Source organism: Sorex araneus, chromosome 2, assembly GCF_027595985.1.
Source record: "Sorex araneus isolate mSorAra2 chromosome 2, mSorAra2.pri, whole genome shotgun sequence".
Taxonomy (NCBI): domain Eukaryota; kingdom Metazoa; phylum Chordata; class Mammalia; order Eulipotyphla; family Soricidae; genus Sorex; species Sorex araneus.
In genome coordinates, this window is record NC_073303.1 from 209,134,707 (window position 1) to 209,147,636 (window position 12,930).

The window sequence follows — 12,930 nt, forward strand, 5'->3', positions numbered from 1 at the left end:
ACACATGAATATTTAACATGTGCATTTAGGGTAACATTTGCACATGGTGGAATACAATCACTGTATCACTGTCATCCCGTTGCTCATCGATTTGCTCGAGCGGGCACCAGTAGTAACGTCTCTATGGGGAGACTTGTTGTTACTGTTTTTGGCATATCGAATACGCCACGGGGAGCTTGCCAGGCTCTGCCATGCGGGTGGGATACTCTCGGTAGCTTGCCGGGCTCTCCGAGAGGGGCGGAGGAATCGAACCCGAGTCATCCATGTGCAAGGCAAATGCCCTACCTGATGAGCTATTGCTCTGGTCCATTGAAATACAATGAAAGTTTAAAATATGCAAAATAAGAGAATGGTGTCCTCTTGCCCTTTCATCAGCTTCAGATCTCTTGCCATGTGTGTACATAATACTTAAAAATTTTTGAATTCCTCTCTATTCCCCGCCTCCTGCTCTTAGTAGTTGGTGATGCTGCTGCAATAACCAGGGTCCCCTTACACCTGGTTATGCTCCTCACACATTTTCTTTCGCCACGACGCTCAAGCACTCTTGTCATGTTCTCCAGGAACCAGGACAGTGCTCACACATGTGCTCACCAGGGGTCACACTCCTTGGCTACGGAGCTCACATCTCTCAGTTGTGACGTTCACCAGAGGCTTCTCCCCTCTGTGGTGCTTATGCATCCCCGACTGAGCTGGGGCCAGAAACCACGGGTGGCTGCTGGTCTCAGACAGCAGAGCTGCTGGGAGTGTGTGTGGCATCGGGGCTTACACTTGTGCCCGGACACTTGGCAGAAGTACTGCTAAGGGACTGACCTATCACTCTGGGCCTTCTTTTTGTCCTAAAAGGCATGTACACAGATAGGACTGTGCTACACACCACTTGTACTTTTTTTTCTTCTACATAAGAGCACTCTCCTTTATCACCACTGGGTCACTGATGTTTCTCTTCTTAGGAAAACTGCTACAAGGACTTACTTTCAGTGGGGGGACTGGACCACACCCATCACTCAGGAGACCATACGTAGTGCTGGAGATTTAACCGGGGCTGACTGTGCCTTACATACTACACTATCTGTTCAGCAACTATGATGACGTCTTTTGCCTTTTTTGGGGGGGGAGAGGGGGTCACACCTGGCAGTGCTGAGGGCTTATTCTGTTCTTAGGGATCATTTCTAGCAGGGCTTAGGAGACCGTCTGGGGTGCCCGGGATTAGACTGGGGTTGAGCTGCGTGCAGAGCGGGCACCCTACCCACTACACTCACTTGACCCCCTTCCTGCTTTTTTTTTTTTCTATGTACATGCACTGAATACTTCTTCAAGTACATTCAAGGGGCAAACTCTCAGCAGCTTCAGATTTCCTCTGGAATAAATGCCGATAACTTAGGATTCTACTAAGAGCATATATGCAATATGAATATTCCTTTGAGGTTATCAAATTAAAGAGCTTACGAGATCAGTCAACGGCCTATGACACAGAAACTAAAGCAAAGCTTAGAACAAAGGCCGTGCTATTTGCTAAGATCACCAGTTACTAATAAAGCTGCTAATATTTTTCCATCAAGCTACAGCTAGAAATCACTGTATCTATTGTCAAATTTCCACCCAATATAGAAACAGCTGAAAAGAGAAGGGAAATTCTCATTTTGTTTGTCATAAACGCTTTGGTCTAGTGACTCTTTAGTACACAAACTAGAGGTGGCTTCCCTGGCTGCCTCAATGGTACCCCAAGGCGTGCTCTAACGAAGGTGGAACTGGCCCTGGAGGTGGCTTCCCTGGCTGCCTCGATGGTACCCCAAGGCGTGCACTAACGAAGGTGGAACTGGCCCTGAAACGTGGCTCACGGCCACCCCACGTCACCAGGCACAAGCCCAGATTCCCGCCACAGTGAAGCCTGTGAGCCTGGCGCACCAGTCACGTGCACGGTCTCTGCACGCCACAGTCAAGTATGCAAGCATCCGCACTCTGCACTTGCACGGTCTCTGCACGCCACAGTCACGTGTGCGAGCACCTGAACGCTGCGCATGCATGGTCTCTGCACGCCACCGTCATGTGTGCGAGCATCCGCACGCTGCACATGCGTGGTCTCTACACACCACAGCAACAAGACAAAGAAGTTCCATTTTAACTCATTTCCCTGGGTCTGTGAAATACCTATTTCCAACAGAATAAGCACACCAGAAAGAAAAAACAAAAGCTACCTTGCATTCTTCATCCAGTAAATCCAGGATGCCCAGTTTAGATTCTATAAGATTAATGCAAGGCTGGTTATCATAAAAATCTATGAGTGTCCACGGAATTTGTTCCTTCATATATTCCTCTTGCTCTAATTTGAAGACATGCTGGAAAAGTAAAAGACAAAGTTGGAGTTACTGACTTATCATGAATAACGTTAGGTAAAAAAATCACATTTACGTGACACTCGAGGATTACAGCATAATTTTTTTACATTTTTATTTTTTAAAATGGAATCCTGTGAATACAGTTACAAAGCTTTCATGTTTGAGTTTCAGTCATATAATTATCGGATACCCATCTCTCCACCAGTGGACATTTTCCACCACCAATGTCCCCGGTATCCCCTCCAACCCAACCCTCCCCTTGCCTCTATGGCAGACAATTTCTCCTATACTCTCTACTTTTGGGCATTATGGTTTGCAATATAGATACTGAGAGGCTATCACCTTTGGTCCTGTATCTACTTTCAGCACACGTCTCCCATCCTGAATGATCCTCCCACCATCACTGACTTAGTGATTCCTTCTCTATCCCAGCTGCCTTCTCCCCCAGCCATAAGGCAGCTTCCAACCATGAAGTAATATTCCTGGCCCTTGTCTCTACTGTCCTTGAGTATCAGTCTCATATTATGATACTTTATATTCCACAAATGAGTGCAGTCATTCTATGTCTGTCCCTCTCTTCCTGACTCATTTCACTTAGTATGATAATCTCCAACAGCATAATTTTAGATAGTCTGTGGCTTCTAGCAATAACTAGCATATGGGAGAAACGTGGCTTATGCAGATAGAGCAAGTAAAAATCATAAATAACAAAGCCTCAGCTATGTACAATTCTTGGATTATCAGTAAATAAGGGAAATGTGAAAGTTGTAAATAGCTAATACAGAAGTCATTTATGTTTCTATATTTATCTGTATAGATATTACTGAGCTATTTTTGCTTCCTTAAATTATTTCACAATCTTGTTAACAATAGGGGCAAAAGAATGTCTTAATTTGTTCATGTAGAGTAGCTGGTCTCCAGATGCCTAACCATCCCAGGTTGGGGCTGTATTATAGAATAACAAAATAATCCTCCTAAGGGAATGCAGTGCTCAAGTTCATATCCCTTGGAATGGGAGCGAGTATAACGTGTGTGTCTGCCATGGTTATTCTCCACTCCAAAGGGGACCAATCCACAATTCCATTTTCTAGTTTCTACATTCAATTCTACAAGCAGGTCCGATCACTTACTAATCCGTTGCCATTTCTGCTAAATCATTCAGTCACCATCCTCACCAATTCTTCCAACCCGCACCCAATCATTTCAGGAAAACGAAACACTCAGTAAGTGCCCATCACTGTGTACCTGTCACAGCACAGACACAGGTTCTGCTTTCGTGAGGTTTGGACACCACGGGAGGAAAAGTGAATACTAGTCACTGCAAAGAATGTCAGTACGAGCTGTCGTACTATTATGGAAAATAATGTGAGCCAGGAGTTTAAGAGTTTGCAACTCAATTAGATAAAGGAGAGTGAGGGACGGCTTCGGGGCTGCCTTCCTGGGCTTGGTGATCTGGGCTCTGAGAATGGGCGACGTGACCTTAGTCCAGGTAGAAAGGAAGAACCACTTTGGTGCCGGAACCATACAGAGCCGGAAGGGTACTTGCCTTGCACGCAGCCAATGCAGGTTCAATCCTTGGTACCACAAGTGGTGCCCCCACCAGGAGTGACCTCTCAGCACAAAGAGTCCTGAGCACCACTAGGTGAGGCTCCAAATCAAAACCCAAAAACCAAAACAAACAAAAGCACCGCTTTTGCTTCAGACTGCAGCTCCTGCTTCCCGCTGCTCGGCCAACACAACCAATCAGCGATTCCTAGTCCCTCTTGCTTACACCTCTCTCCCTGTATTTCGGGAGAAGATTTCCTCTTACCCTCGCTAGTCTGATCTCCCTTGGCTCTCTCACACAACCTGCTACTTTCCTGGAAACATAAGCATTCAGAGGCTGTGAGCAGGTTAACATAGATTTTTAGGACCCCACAACACTGTAGCACTGTCGTCCCATTGTTCACCGATTTGCTCGAGTGGGCACCAGTAACGTCTCCATTGTGAGACTTGTTGTTACTGTTTTCGGCACATTGAATATGCCACGGGGAGCTTGCCAGGCTCTGCTGGGTGGGTGGGATACTCTTGGTAGCTTGCCAGGCTCTCTGAGAGGGATGGAGGAATCAAACCCGGGTCAGCAGCATGCAAGGCAAATGCCCTACTTGCTGGACTTTCGCTTCAGCCCCTGAAATACCACTGTTTTATTTTTAACGGTATCCAAAATTCTATTTGATTTAGTAAAAAGCAAACTTAATGCTTAACTATTCATAACGTTTTCTTGAAGTTATTAAATATAACAACAATACTAAGAAATCTGACCTTCGGCTATATTGTAATACACTATATTATTTCAAATAATATCCATTTAGTTTTGAATGAAGAATCACAATATGTGTTTATGATTAATAATTTTATATTTGTCTTATCTTTCCAAGCCTGGCAAGCTACCCATGGCGTATTCGATATGCCAAAAACCCCACAACAAATCCCAAACCAACATGAAACATTAAAGCGTGACCAAGGCTCCTGATATACTCTCTCCTTGTACACCATTTTACATTTGTTACAATGCCACTTTGGAATCATCTGCAGTGTTTACAGTCTGATCAGCTGTAATAAGTTTGAGACAAAAGATGGTCATCCACACGGGGATTGATGCCATGCTGTTAGACAGCAAATTTCTTTTGTTCATTTGAAAATGAGAAGACAAACAGAATCTTTTGATAATATTTTCCAAAGCAATAAGCCCAGTCTTTTTGCGTTCATTGATATGCAGTCTCCAAATTAACAACACGAACACTGCTCCAGACTTTAAATAGAGCTTGTTTTTCACACAAAGTTTGTTATCTGTCTAGTGTGGAAAAATCCATGGGGCCTCAGACATTTTGGGTGCTCAAATTTCAAAGAGACCATATGGGCATCAGATTCTTTAATACGTCCACATATAGGACAGGGCGATGTATTATTAACTCAGTAATGCCTCTACATACGTCAATCACGTGTTTCTTATGTGTACCATCCCACCCACAGCCAACGCTGTGAGGACTCTCCAAACACCCTGGGAGAGCCTCTTCCTAGTCGTGAGCCAAAAGGAAACACGCATGAAGAGGGGAAGAGAATGGATGTGAGGGGCTTGCATGCACATGGCCTACCAAGACTCGGTCCCCAGAACCACCTATGGCCACCCGAGCCCCACCAGGATGATCCCTGAGCACTGAGTCAGGAGCAGCCCTGAGGAAGACTGGGTGTGGTCTTCTGCCCCCACCACGACCCTACAAATGATATATTTTGTTTTATTATATATGTATATGTTTTATTATATATGGATATATAGGCTAGAGCAATCGCACAGCGGGTATGGCGTTTGCCTTGCATGTGGCTGACCCAGGTTCGATTCCTCCACCCCTCTCAGAGAGCCCGGCAAGCTACCGAGAGTATCCCACCGGCATGGCAGAGCCTGGCAAGCTACCTGAGGCATATTGGATGTGCCAAAAACAGTAACAAGTCTCACAATGGAGACATTACTGGTGCCCGCTCCAGCAAATCGATGAGCAACGGGATGACAGTGATACAGTGATACATTGATATGGATATATTCTATAAAATAAACAAATATTTATTTTACTATCAAATGATATAGTCTTGCTATTCAGGAGAAACAGTAGAAAAATTAATCAGAGATTATATTATATATATATATATCACTGTATCACTGTCATCCCATTGCTCATGGGTTTGCTCAAGCGGGCACCAGTAATGTCTCCAAGTGACACTTGTTGTTTCTGTTTTTGGCATATTGAATACCAATATGCCAGGGAGCTTGCCAGGCTCTTCCGTGCGGGCGAGATACTCTTGGTAGCTTGCTGGGCTCTCCGAGAAAGGGCGGAGGAATTGAACCCGAGTTGGCTGCGTGTAAGGCAAACGCCCTACCCACTGTGCTATTGTTCCCGCCTTTATATATACACACACACACACACACACAAATATTAACTCCAAGTGGATTGAAAACCTCAAGATTAAACCAGAATCCATAAATTACACTGTGGAAAATACAGGCAAAAATCTCCAGGATGTAGACTTCAGTACAGACTGAAGACATGTTTTCGATAATGACTCTGCTGGCAAAGGCAACAGAAATAAACAAGTGAGACTACATCAAATTAAAAAAAAATTTGCATGGCAAAAGAGACTTGGGCTTTAAAAAATATGTCATTCTACTGAACTGTATACCAGACATCAGATAGAAGGCTAATATCCAAGATACATGAAGGATTCACAAAGCTAAACAAAACAAATCCAACAACCCTATCAAAAGATGGAGGGAAATGGCCACTTTCCCGAGAAGAACACACAGTGGGTGAGTAGGAATATGAAGGAATGTTCATCATCGCACGTTACCAGGGAAATGTAAATAAAAATACCATGAGGCATCAACTCAATCCATCTGAACAGCATCTGTGAGAAAACCTAGACACGCCAGTAGTGCTAGGACTCTCTCTCTCAACGCTAGTGGGAATAGAACCTGGCTCAGCTTCTGTGGAAAAACTGTTTTCTTCCAGTTCTTCCAGTTCTTCCTGGCAAGTCATACTTTCACCTGTATGGATACTCTGAGTCATCTGGAGCTCGTAGGCCATGGAACTATACTCGGTGTGGGGGCTGGAGTGCTAGTACAGAGGGCAGAGTGCTTGCCTTGCATGTGGCCAACCAGCTTTGATACCCTGCACTCCGTAAGGTCCCCAGCACTCCCAGGAGTGAACCCTGAACACAGAGACAGGAGTAAACCCTGAGCACAGCTGGGTGTGCACACCCCCAAATAAAAAGAATGATGATTGACATATACTGAGCAACTTAATTGCCCCTATTTAATCCATAGAACTACATGCACTGTGTACACGAAACTAAGGCCCATTAACTTGTCCACAGTTCCCTGAGTAGTGACCCCAGTGTGGGGTTCCAACTAATCGTTCCTGCTGCAGGCCTATCTGTCTTCACTATTGGACTTGCTGCCCCCCCCTTTTCTGAGCAAACCCCAAACTCCAACACCAAGAAACGTTCCAGGACGAGGCTTCTGAGAACTTTTCCCACTGTGATCCCTTTTGACCTGAGAAATTTTTATACAACCTCAGACACGTAAGTATACAAAATAGATACACAAATCAAAGATTTACAGGCAATAATTTATAAATAAATTCATTTTAAAATAAGTTATTGACAAGTCATAATCAGTTTCAGAAGCTAGGTTTATGTGGAATTCCTTCTAATCTCAAAATTATCCTCCCTGCCACTCTCTCTCAAACTGTTGGAAAAATATGAAAGACGGAGGGTGAAATAATACAAGTAAGTCGTGCTATTTTTAGTTCTGACAGCTTGTTAATAATTCAAGTAAGGGGCCAAAGAGATAATACAGGGCCAAAGAGATAATACAACAGGTAGAGTGTGTGCCTTGCATGAGGCTAGCACAGGTTCAATCTCTGTTTGGTCTCCCAAGCACTGCCAGGAGTGATTCCTCAGTGCAAGCCAAGAGTGACCCCTGAGCACTATCGGTCCTGCACCCCAAAAAAAGAGAAGTTAAGATAATTGTAACTCCATATATGAGTAGATTTATAAACAAACAAAATGAAGATTTCGGTATAAGAGCTTCATATTGTCTAATGAACATACATCTTCCTTCCCTCATTCACATTTATTTCACTGTCACTGTCATCCCGTTGCTCATCGATTTGTTTGAGTGGGCACCAGTAACGTCTCTCATTGTGAGACTTATTGTTACTATTTTTGGCACATCCAATACACCGCGGGTAGTTTGCCAGGCTCTGCCTCTCGGGCTCGATACTCTCCGTAGCTTGCTGGGCTCTCCGAGAGGGGCGGAGGAATCGAACAGGGGTTGGCTACATGAAAGGTGAACGCCCTACCACTGTGCTATTTGACCTATTTAAATTTTCATTGTTCTAAGAAAGTAATCTATGGATTACTGTGAATCTTATCTGAATCATAAACATAATCTAATGCAATATGAGTTATCTGCAAGTTAATCATAAGAATATCTCATGAGTTCTAAACCCAAGACTGTAATTAAAATTTATTATATCTCATTTCAGGAACCAGACATGAAACACAGACTAGGAAATCAAACATTAATTTTAGCAAAACATTTTTAAAGAAAGAAAGTTCTTACCATATTAAACTGTTGCTGTAGCTTTTCATTTGCATAATTTATGCAAAATTGTTCAAAACTATTTATCTCAAAAGTTTCAAACCTGCAAAACCAAAAAGAACATGGGATGGGTCGGGTAGGTGTGGGGGAAAGAGTTACAAGTAGCTTTTAAGAAGTATTTGAAATATGTTAGAAAAAAGAAATGGAAAATACCTCAGTACTGTGAAACTTTTCCACAGCAGTGAAGACCAAGAGTTATAAATGAGTAACATGTCATATGAATCAGTAGATTGGGATCTCTCAAATGGCAAAGGCAGTTTTTTAAAGCCCTTGCATGCAGAGGTGTTAAATCAAAGTTATAGTCAATGCCATTATTAATTTATAGACTCATAGGGTTTATATACACCTTGAGGGGTTAGTAATAGAGATTTCACAAGTACTTTTGAAAAATTAAACATGTAAATGATCAGGCAGCAAAATGTACAAATGTACAGAAAGGGTTTCCAAAAACGACATTTTGGTTTTTAAGGCACAGGAAAGAAACGGGGGTCGGGGGGAGGGAAGAGACCGTTGAGAAGCAACGGGGGAGCAGGCTTGAGGAGATTTAGGCACAAAGGTGGTGTTAAGAAATGCACTGTATCACTGTATTCCCACTGTTCATCGATTTGCTCGAATGGGCATCAGTAACATGTCCATTGTGAGACTTGTTACTGTTTTTGGCATATCCAATACACCACAGGGAACCTGCCAAGCTCTGCCGTGTGGGTGGGATACTCTTGGTAGGCAAACACCCTACCCGCTGAGCTATTGCTCCAGTCCATTAAGAAATAACAGAGCTGGGGCTGGAGCAATAACAGAGCAGGGAGGGCATTTGCCTTGCATGCGGCCACCCAAGTTTGATTCCCAGCATCCCATATGGTCCCCCAAACACTGCCAGGAGTAATTCCTGAGTGCAGAGTCAGGAGTAACCCCTGTGCAACGCCAGGTGTGACCCCCCCCAAAAAAATAGAAAAAAACAGAGCTAAATATCCAAACCACAGAGTCAGCAACACCCAAATCATGGGATTCAAACGTTAGCAACCAAACTTTAAAAGGTGCCTCTCCAGAGGGCAGGCTGGTGTGTGTGTTGTATGAGTGTGCTGTCGGCATGGGGGTGGGTGCCGGAATATTCTATGTCTAAAACTCTGCTATGGGTTTTAGATAAAATCATGTTTTTTTTTTCAAATCATCTTTTAATTTAAATCATGGTGCTTTAATAAAAAAATTAATATTTTTTTAAAAAAAACAAAGAAATCTTCCAATTTTCCCTACTCCTTATCAGAGGCAGACAACCCAATAAATACTCAGAGGTACTCAGTAATCTCTCGAAAGAAAGAAACGCTTTCTGGGGCCGGAGCGATAGCACAATGGGTAGGGCGTTTGCCTTGCACGCGGCTGGCCCGGGTTCGATCCCCAGCATCCCATATGGTCCCCCAAGCACCATCAGGAGTGGTTCCTGAGTGCAAAGGCAGGAGTAACCCCTGGGCATCGCTAGGGTGACCCAAAAGGCAAAAAAAAAAAAATACACACAAAAGAGAAAGAAACACTCTCTGGCAGACCCCACCCCCAGCGCCATCTGCGTACCCATAAATGTCGAGCACCCCAATGAAAGAGTGCTGCTTGACGGCCGAGTGCAGAGCCTGGTTCACGTGGTCGACGATCCAGTTAAAGAGCTTGGCGTAGATGTGCTTAGCCAGGGCGTCGCGGGCGTTGGTCGCCTGCAGCTTGGAAATGGGCTTGATGTACGTCTCCGTGGCCGTGGCCAGTTTCCGATGACACAGCCAATGACACATCTCCTCGTAGTCCACACCCATGAGGTCACAGAAGATGCTGAGAGGCTCATGCTTCGGCTGGCAAAAGAGAACGAGTTATTTCCCATGGCCCAATCCATCGAGGAAGAATTGATGAAAGAGATTTTAACAAAGAGGTCACGAAAGTCAGCGATTCCCTAGGTGAAAAGCCACGGAGAGCACTAGGAGATGATCAGGGACCCGATCACCACCAAAGTAGTCTCTAGGTGACACATTCAGTCTCGCCTGGGGCTCATTTCTTCTCTTGCCTTTTCACACCATTTCTTTATGCTGATTTTTTGGTTCTGCTCAGTTTTTGATTTGGGGGACCACAGCAATTCAGGATTACTCCTGGCAGTGCTCAGGGGAATACGTAGTGCCAAGGATGAAACCCATCCTCTATACGCAAAAGATATCCTCAGTTCTCTGAGCTGTCTCCAGCCCTCAGAGTTCTTTGCAAACACAATGTCCCTTTAGCAATAAGTATTTCAGTGTGCATTTTCTAAAAACCAAAGATACTGTCATTTTTAAGAAATTGATGAATACTGATGAAATTAATGAAAATGCATATTCTTTAATATTCATTCACCTTAATAAAGCCAATCGGTGACAAACTTTTGTTTGTCAAAGTGACAACAAAAAAGTGGCAAACTTTTCACAAACTTTAATTTGTCCGAAAATGCCTTTATTTTTTCCTCATTCTTGATATTTTACTGGACATAATCCTACATTAACAGCCATCTTCTCTAGAACTTTCCTGACTCCTACTGATTTGTTTGGGAAAGTGAGCTATCAATTTAATCACGAACCAAGAGTAATGAGCCTGTCTCTGCCGTTTTCACATTTTTCTCTCTGTCTTTGGTAGCGCTGACAGTGGTGCCTAGGGATGTGTTTCTTTGCATTCACTCATTCAGGTTTTGTGTCACCTCTGCAAGATCTGAACTTTACCAGTCATCATCCCTTCAAACATTTCATCTACCTCATTTTTTTCTCCCTCTTTTAAGAACTTTCAGTAGGGGCAAAGCTCAAAGGGGCAGAGAATTATGTCTTGCATGCTGAAGGCCTCCACAGTACCCTGATGACGGCCAGCAGCCCAGCACAAACAGCACCACAGCTGGCCCAAGTACCAACACCGGTGGTGCTGGGCTGCGTGTCCCCGGAGCCAGTCCCCAGGTGCCTAGCAGTGCTGGAGAAGTACCCCAAAAACATTACAACATGGAAAAATGACAAAATAGTAGAGCTATTTTTAAAAAAAGCAAGACTATATCTCCCATATCATCCTGTTATTCCATTAGTACATCTAAATGTCCAGCAATAAATAAACATATGGGTAAGGGATACAAAGTATCCCTTCTATATGCAATGAGTAAGTGATACATAGTATCTCTTATGCATATATTCCTGTATATATAAGGGATACTAGGAAGCCACCAAGAAAGACGCAATCAAGCAGCTCCCTGAGACTTGAGTGGAATTGGAGGATGTCATGTTAAGTGAAGTCAGTCAGAGGCGAAAGGACAAATATCAGATATTCATTCATCTCTGAGTATAGCATGAGAATGGAAGGCATCAAGGTGGGAGGGAAACCCTGGGCCTGCATTACACAAGTGAGACTGCCAAGGAAGGATCAGAGTGTGGGGGCGGGGCAGGGAAGGGCACAGAAAAATAATGTGGACTGATACAGGATCTTTGTGTACATTAAAATGGTAAGAGTCGGGGCTGGAGCAATAGCACAGCGGGTAGGGCGTTTGCCTTGCCACGGCCAACCCGGGTTCGATTCCCAGCATCCCACAGGGTCCCCTGAACACTGCCAGGGGTAATTCCTGAGTGCAAAGCCAGGAGTAGCCCCTGTGCATCGCCAGGCGTGACCCAAAAAGAAAAAAAAAATGTAAGGGCCAATACAAATGCCAACTACTGTGAACCTATGTCCCAAGTGATAATTAAGTCTGAAACGGAGGCAGCATGAGGGTGAGAGGGACCCTCCAGTTGCTGACACTGGTGGGCTCGGAAGTAGACGACTGTCTGCGTGGAACTCTACTCTTAGACGCAGCTCCAAATCACTGGTGCCTAAATCTTAAGCATATATTTTAATGTAAAAATAGAAAGAATTCTTGCTATGTGAGAGGAGAATGAAACCTTGTATAAGCGCAGTGCAAATGCCGCAGCGCTTCCTGAAAAAGCTGAGGGGGCGGCGCTGAGGGCCTTGCGGGAGGAGATGGGACACTGGCGAGGGTGCAGTGCTGGGATGATGACGTGAGACACCATCCTTAATAGCAGGTACATAAAGGCATGTTTGGTTTTTTTCTAAAAGAAAAATGAAGTGCAGCCAAAAAAGTATAATAAAACCTACTTTTTGCAGAATTGAGACGCCTTAAAAACTAGGTTATCGGGGTGTTTGCAGGATACCCCCTTTTCTGTTTGTCCTCAGGTGGGCCGTGAGAACTCACTCTGCTGGCCTTTGGCATGGCCTGGCTTCGGTTCTGGCATTGTCAGTTTTGGTATTGTTGCCTTGTCTGACTTTTACTAATTTTTATGCATATTTATATTCAAGGCAGAGCCTGGCAAGCTCCCCGTGGTGTATTCAATATGCCAAAAACAGTAACAACAACAGGCCTCATTCCCCTGACCC

General features: G+C 44.1%; 1 protein-coding gene across 1 annotated transcript in view; it reads right to left on the minus strand.

Moving 5' to 3' along the window:
• MYO5A (myosin VA) overlaps positions 1–12,930 on the minus strand; it is a 197,433-nt gene that overhangs the window by 73,660 nt on the left and 110,843 nt on the right. The window contains exons 10-12 of the mRNA XM_055127854.1: positions 10,096–10,361; positions 8,494–8,575; positions 2,196–2,336 (exon numbers count right to left, since the gene is read on the minus strand). Of these exons, the coding sequence (XP_054983829.1) occupies positions 2,196–2,336; positions 8,494–8,575; positions 10,096–10,361 (489 nt within the window). The remainder of the gene's footprint in view (positions 1–2,195; positions 2,337–8,493; positions 8,576–10,095; positions 10,362–12,930) is intronic.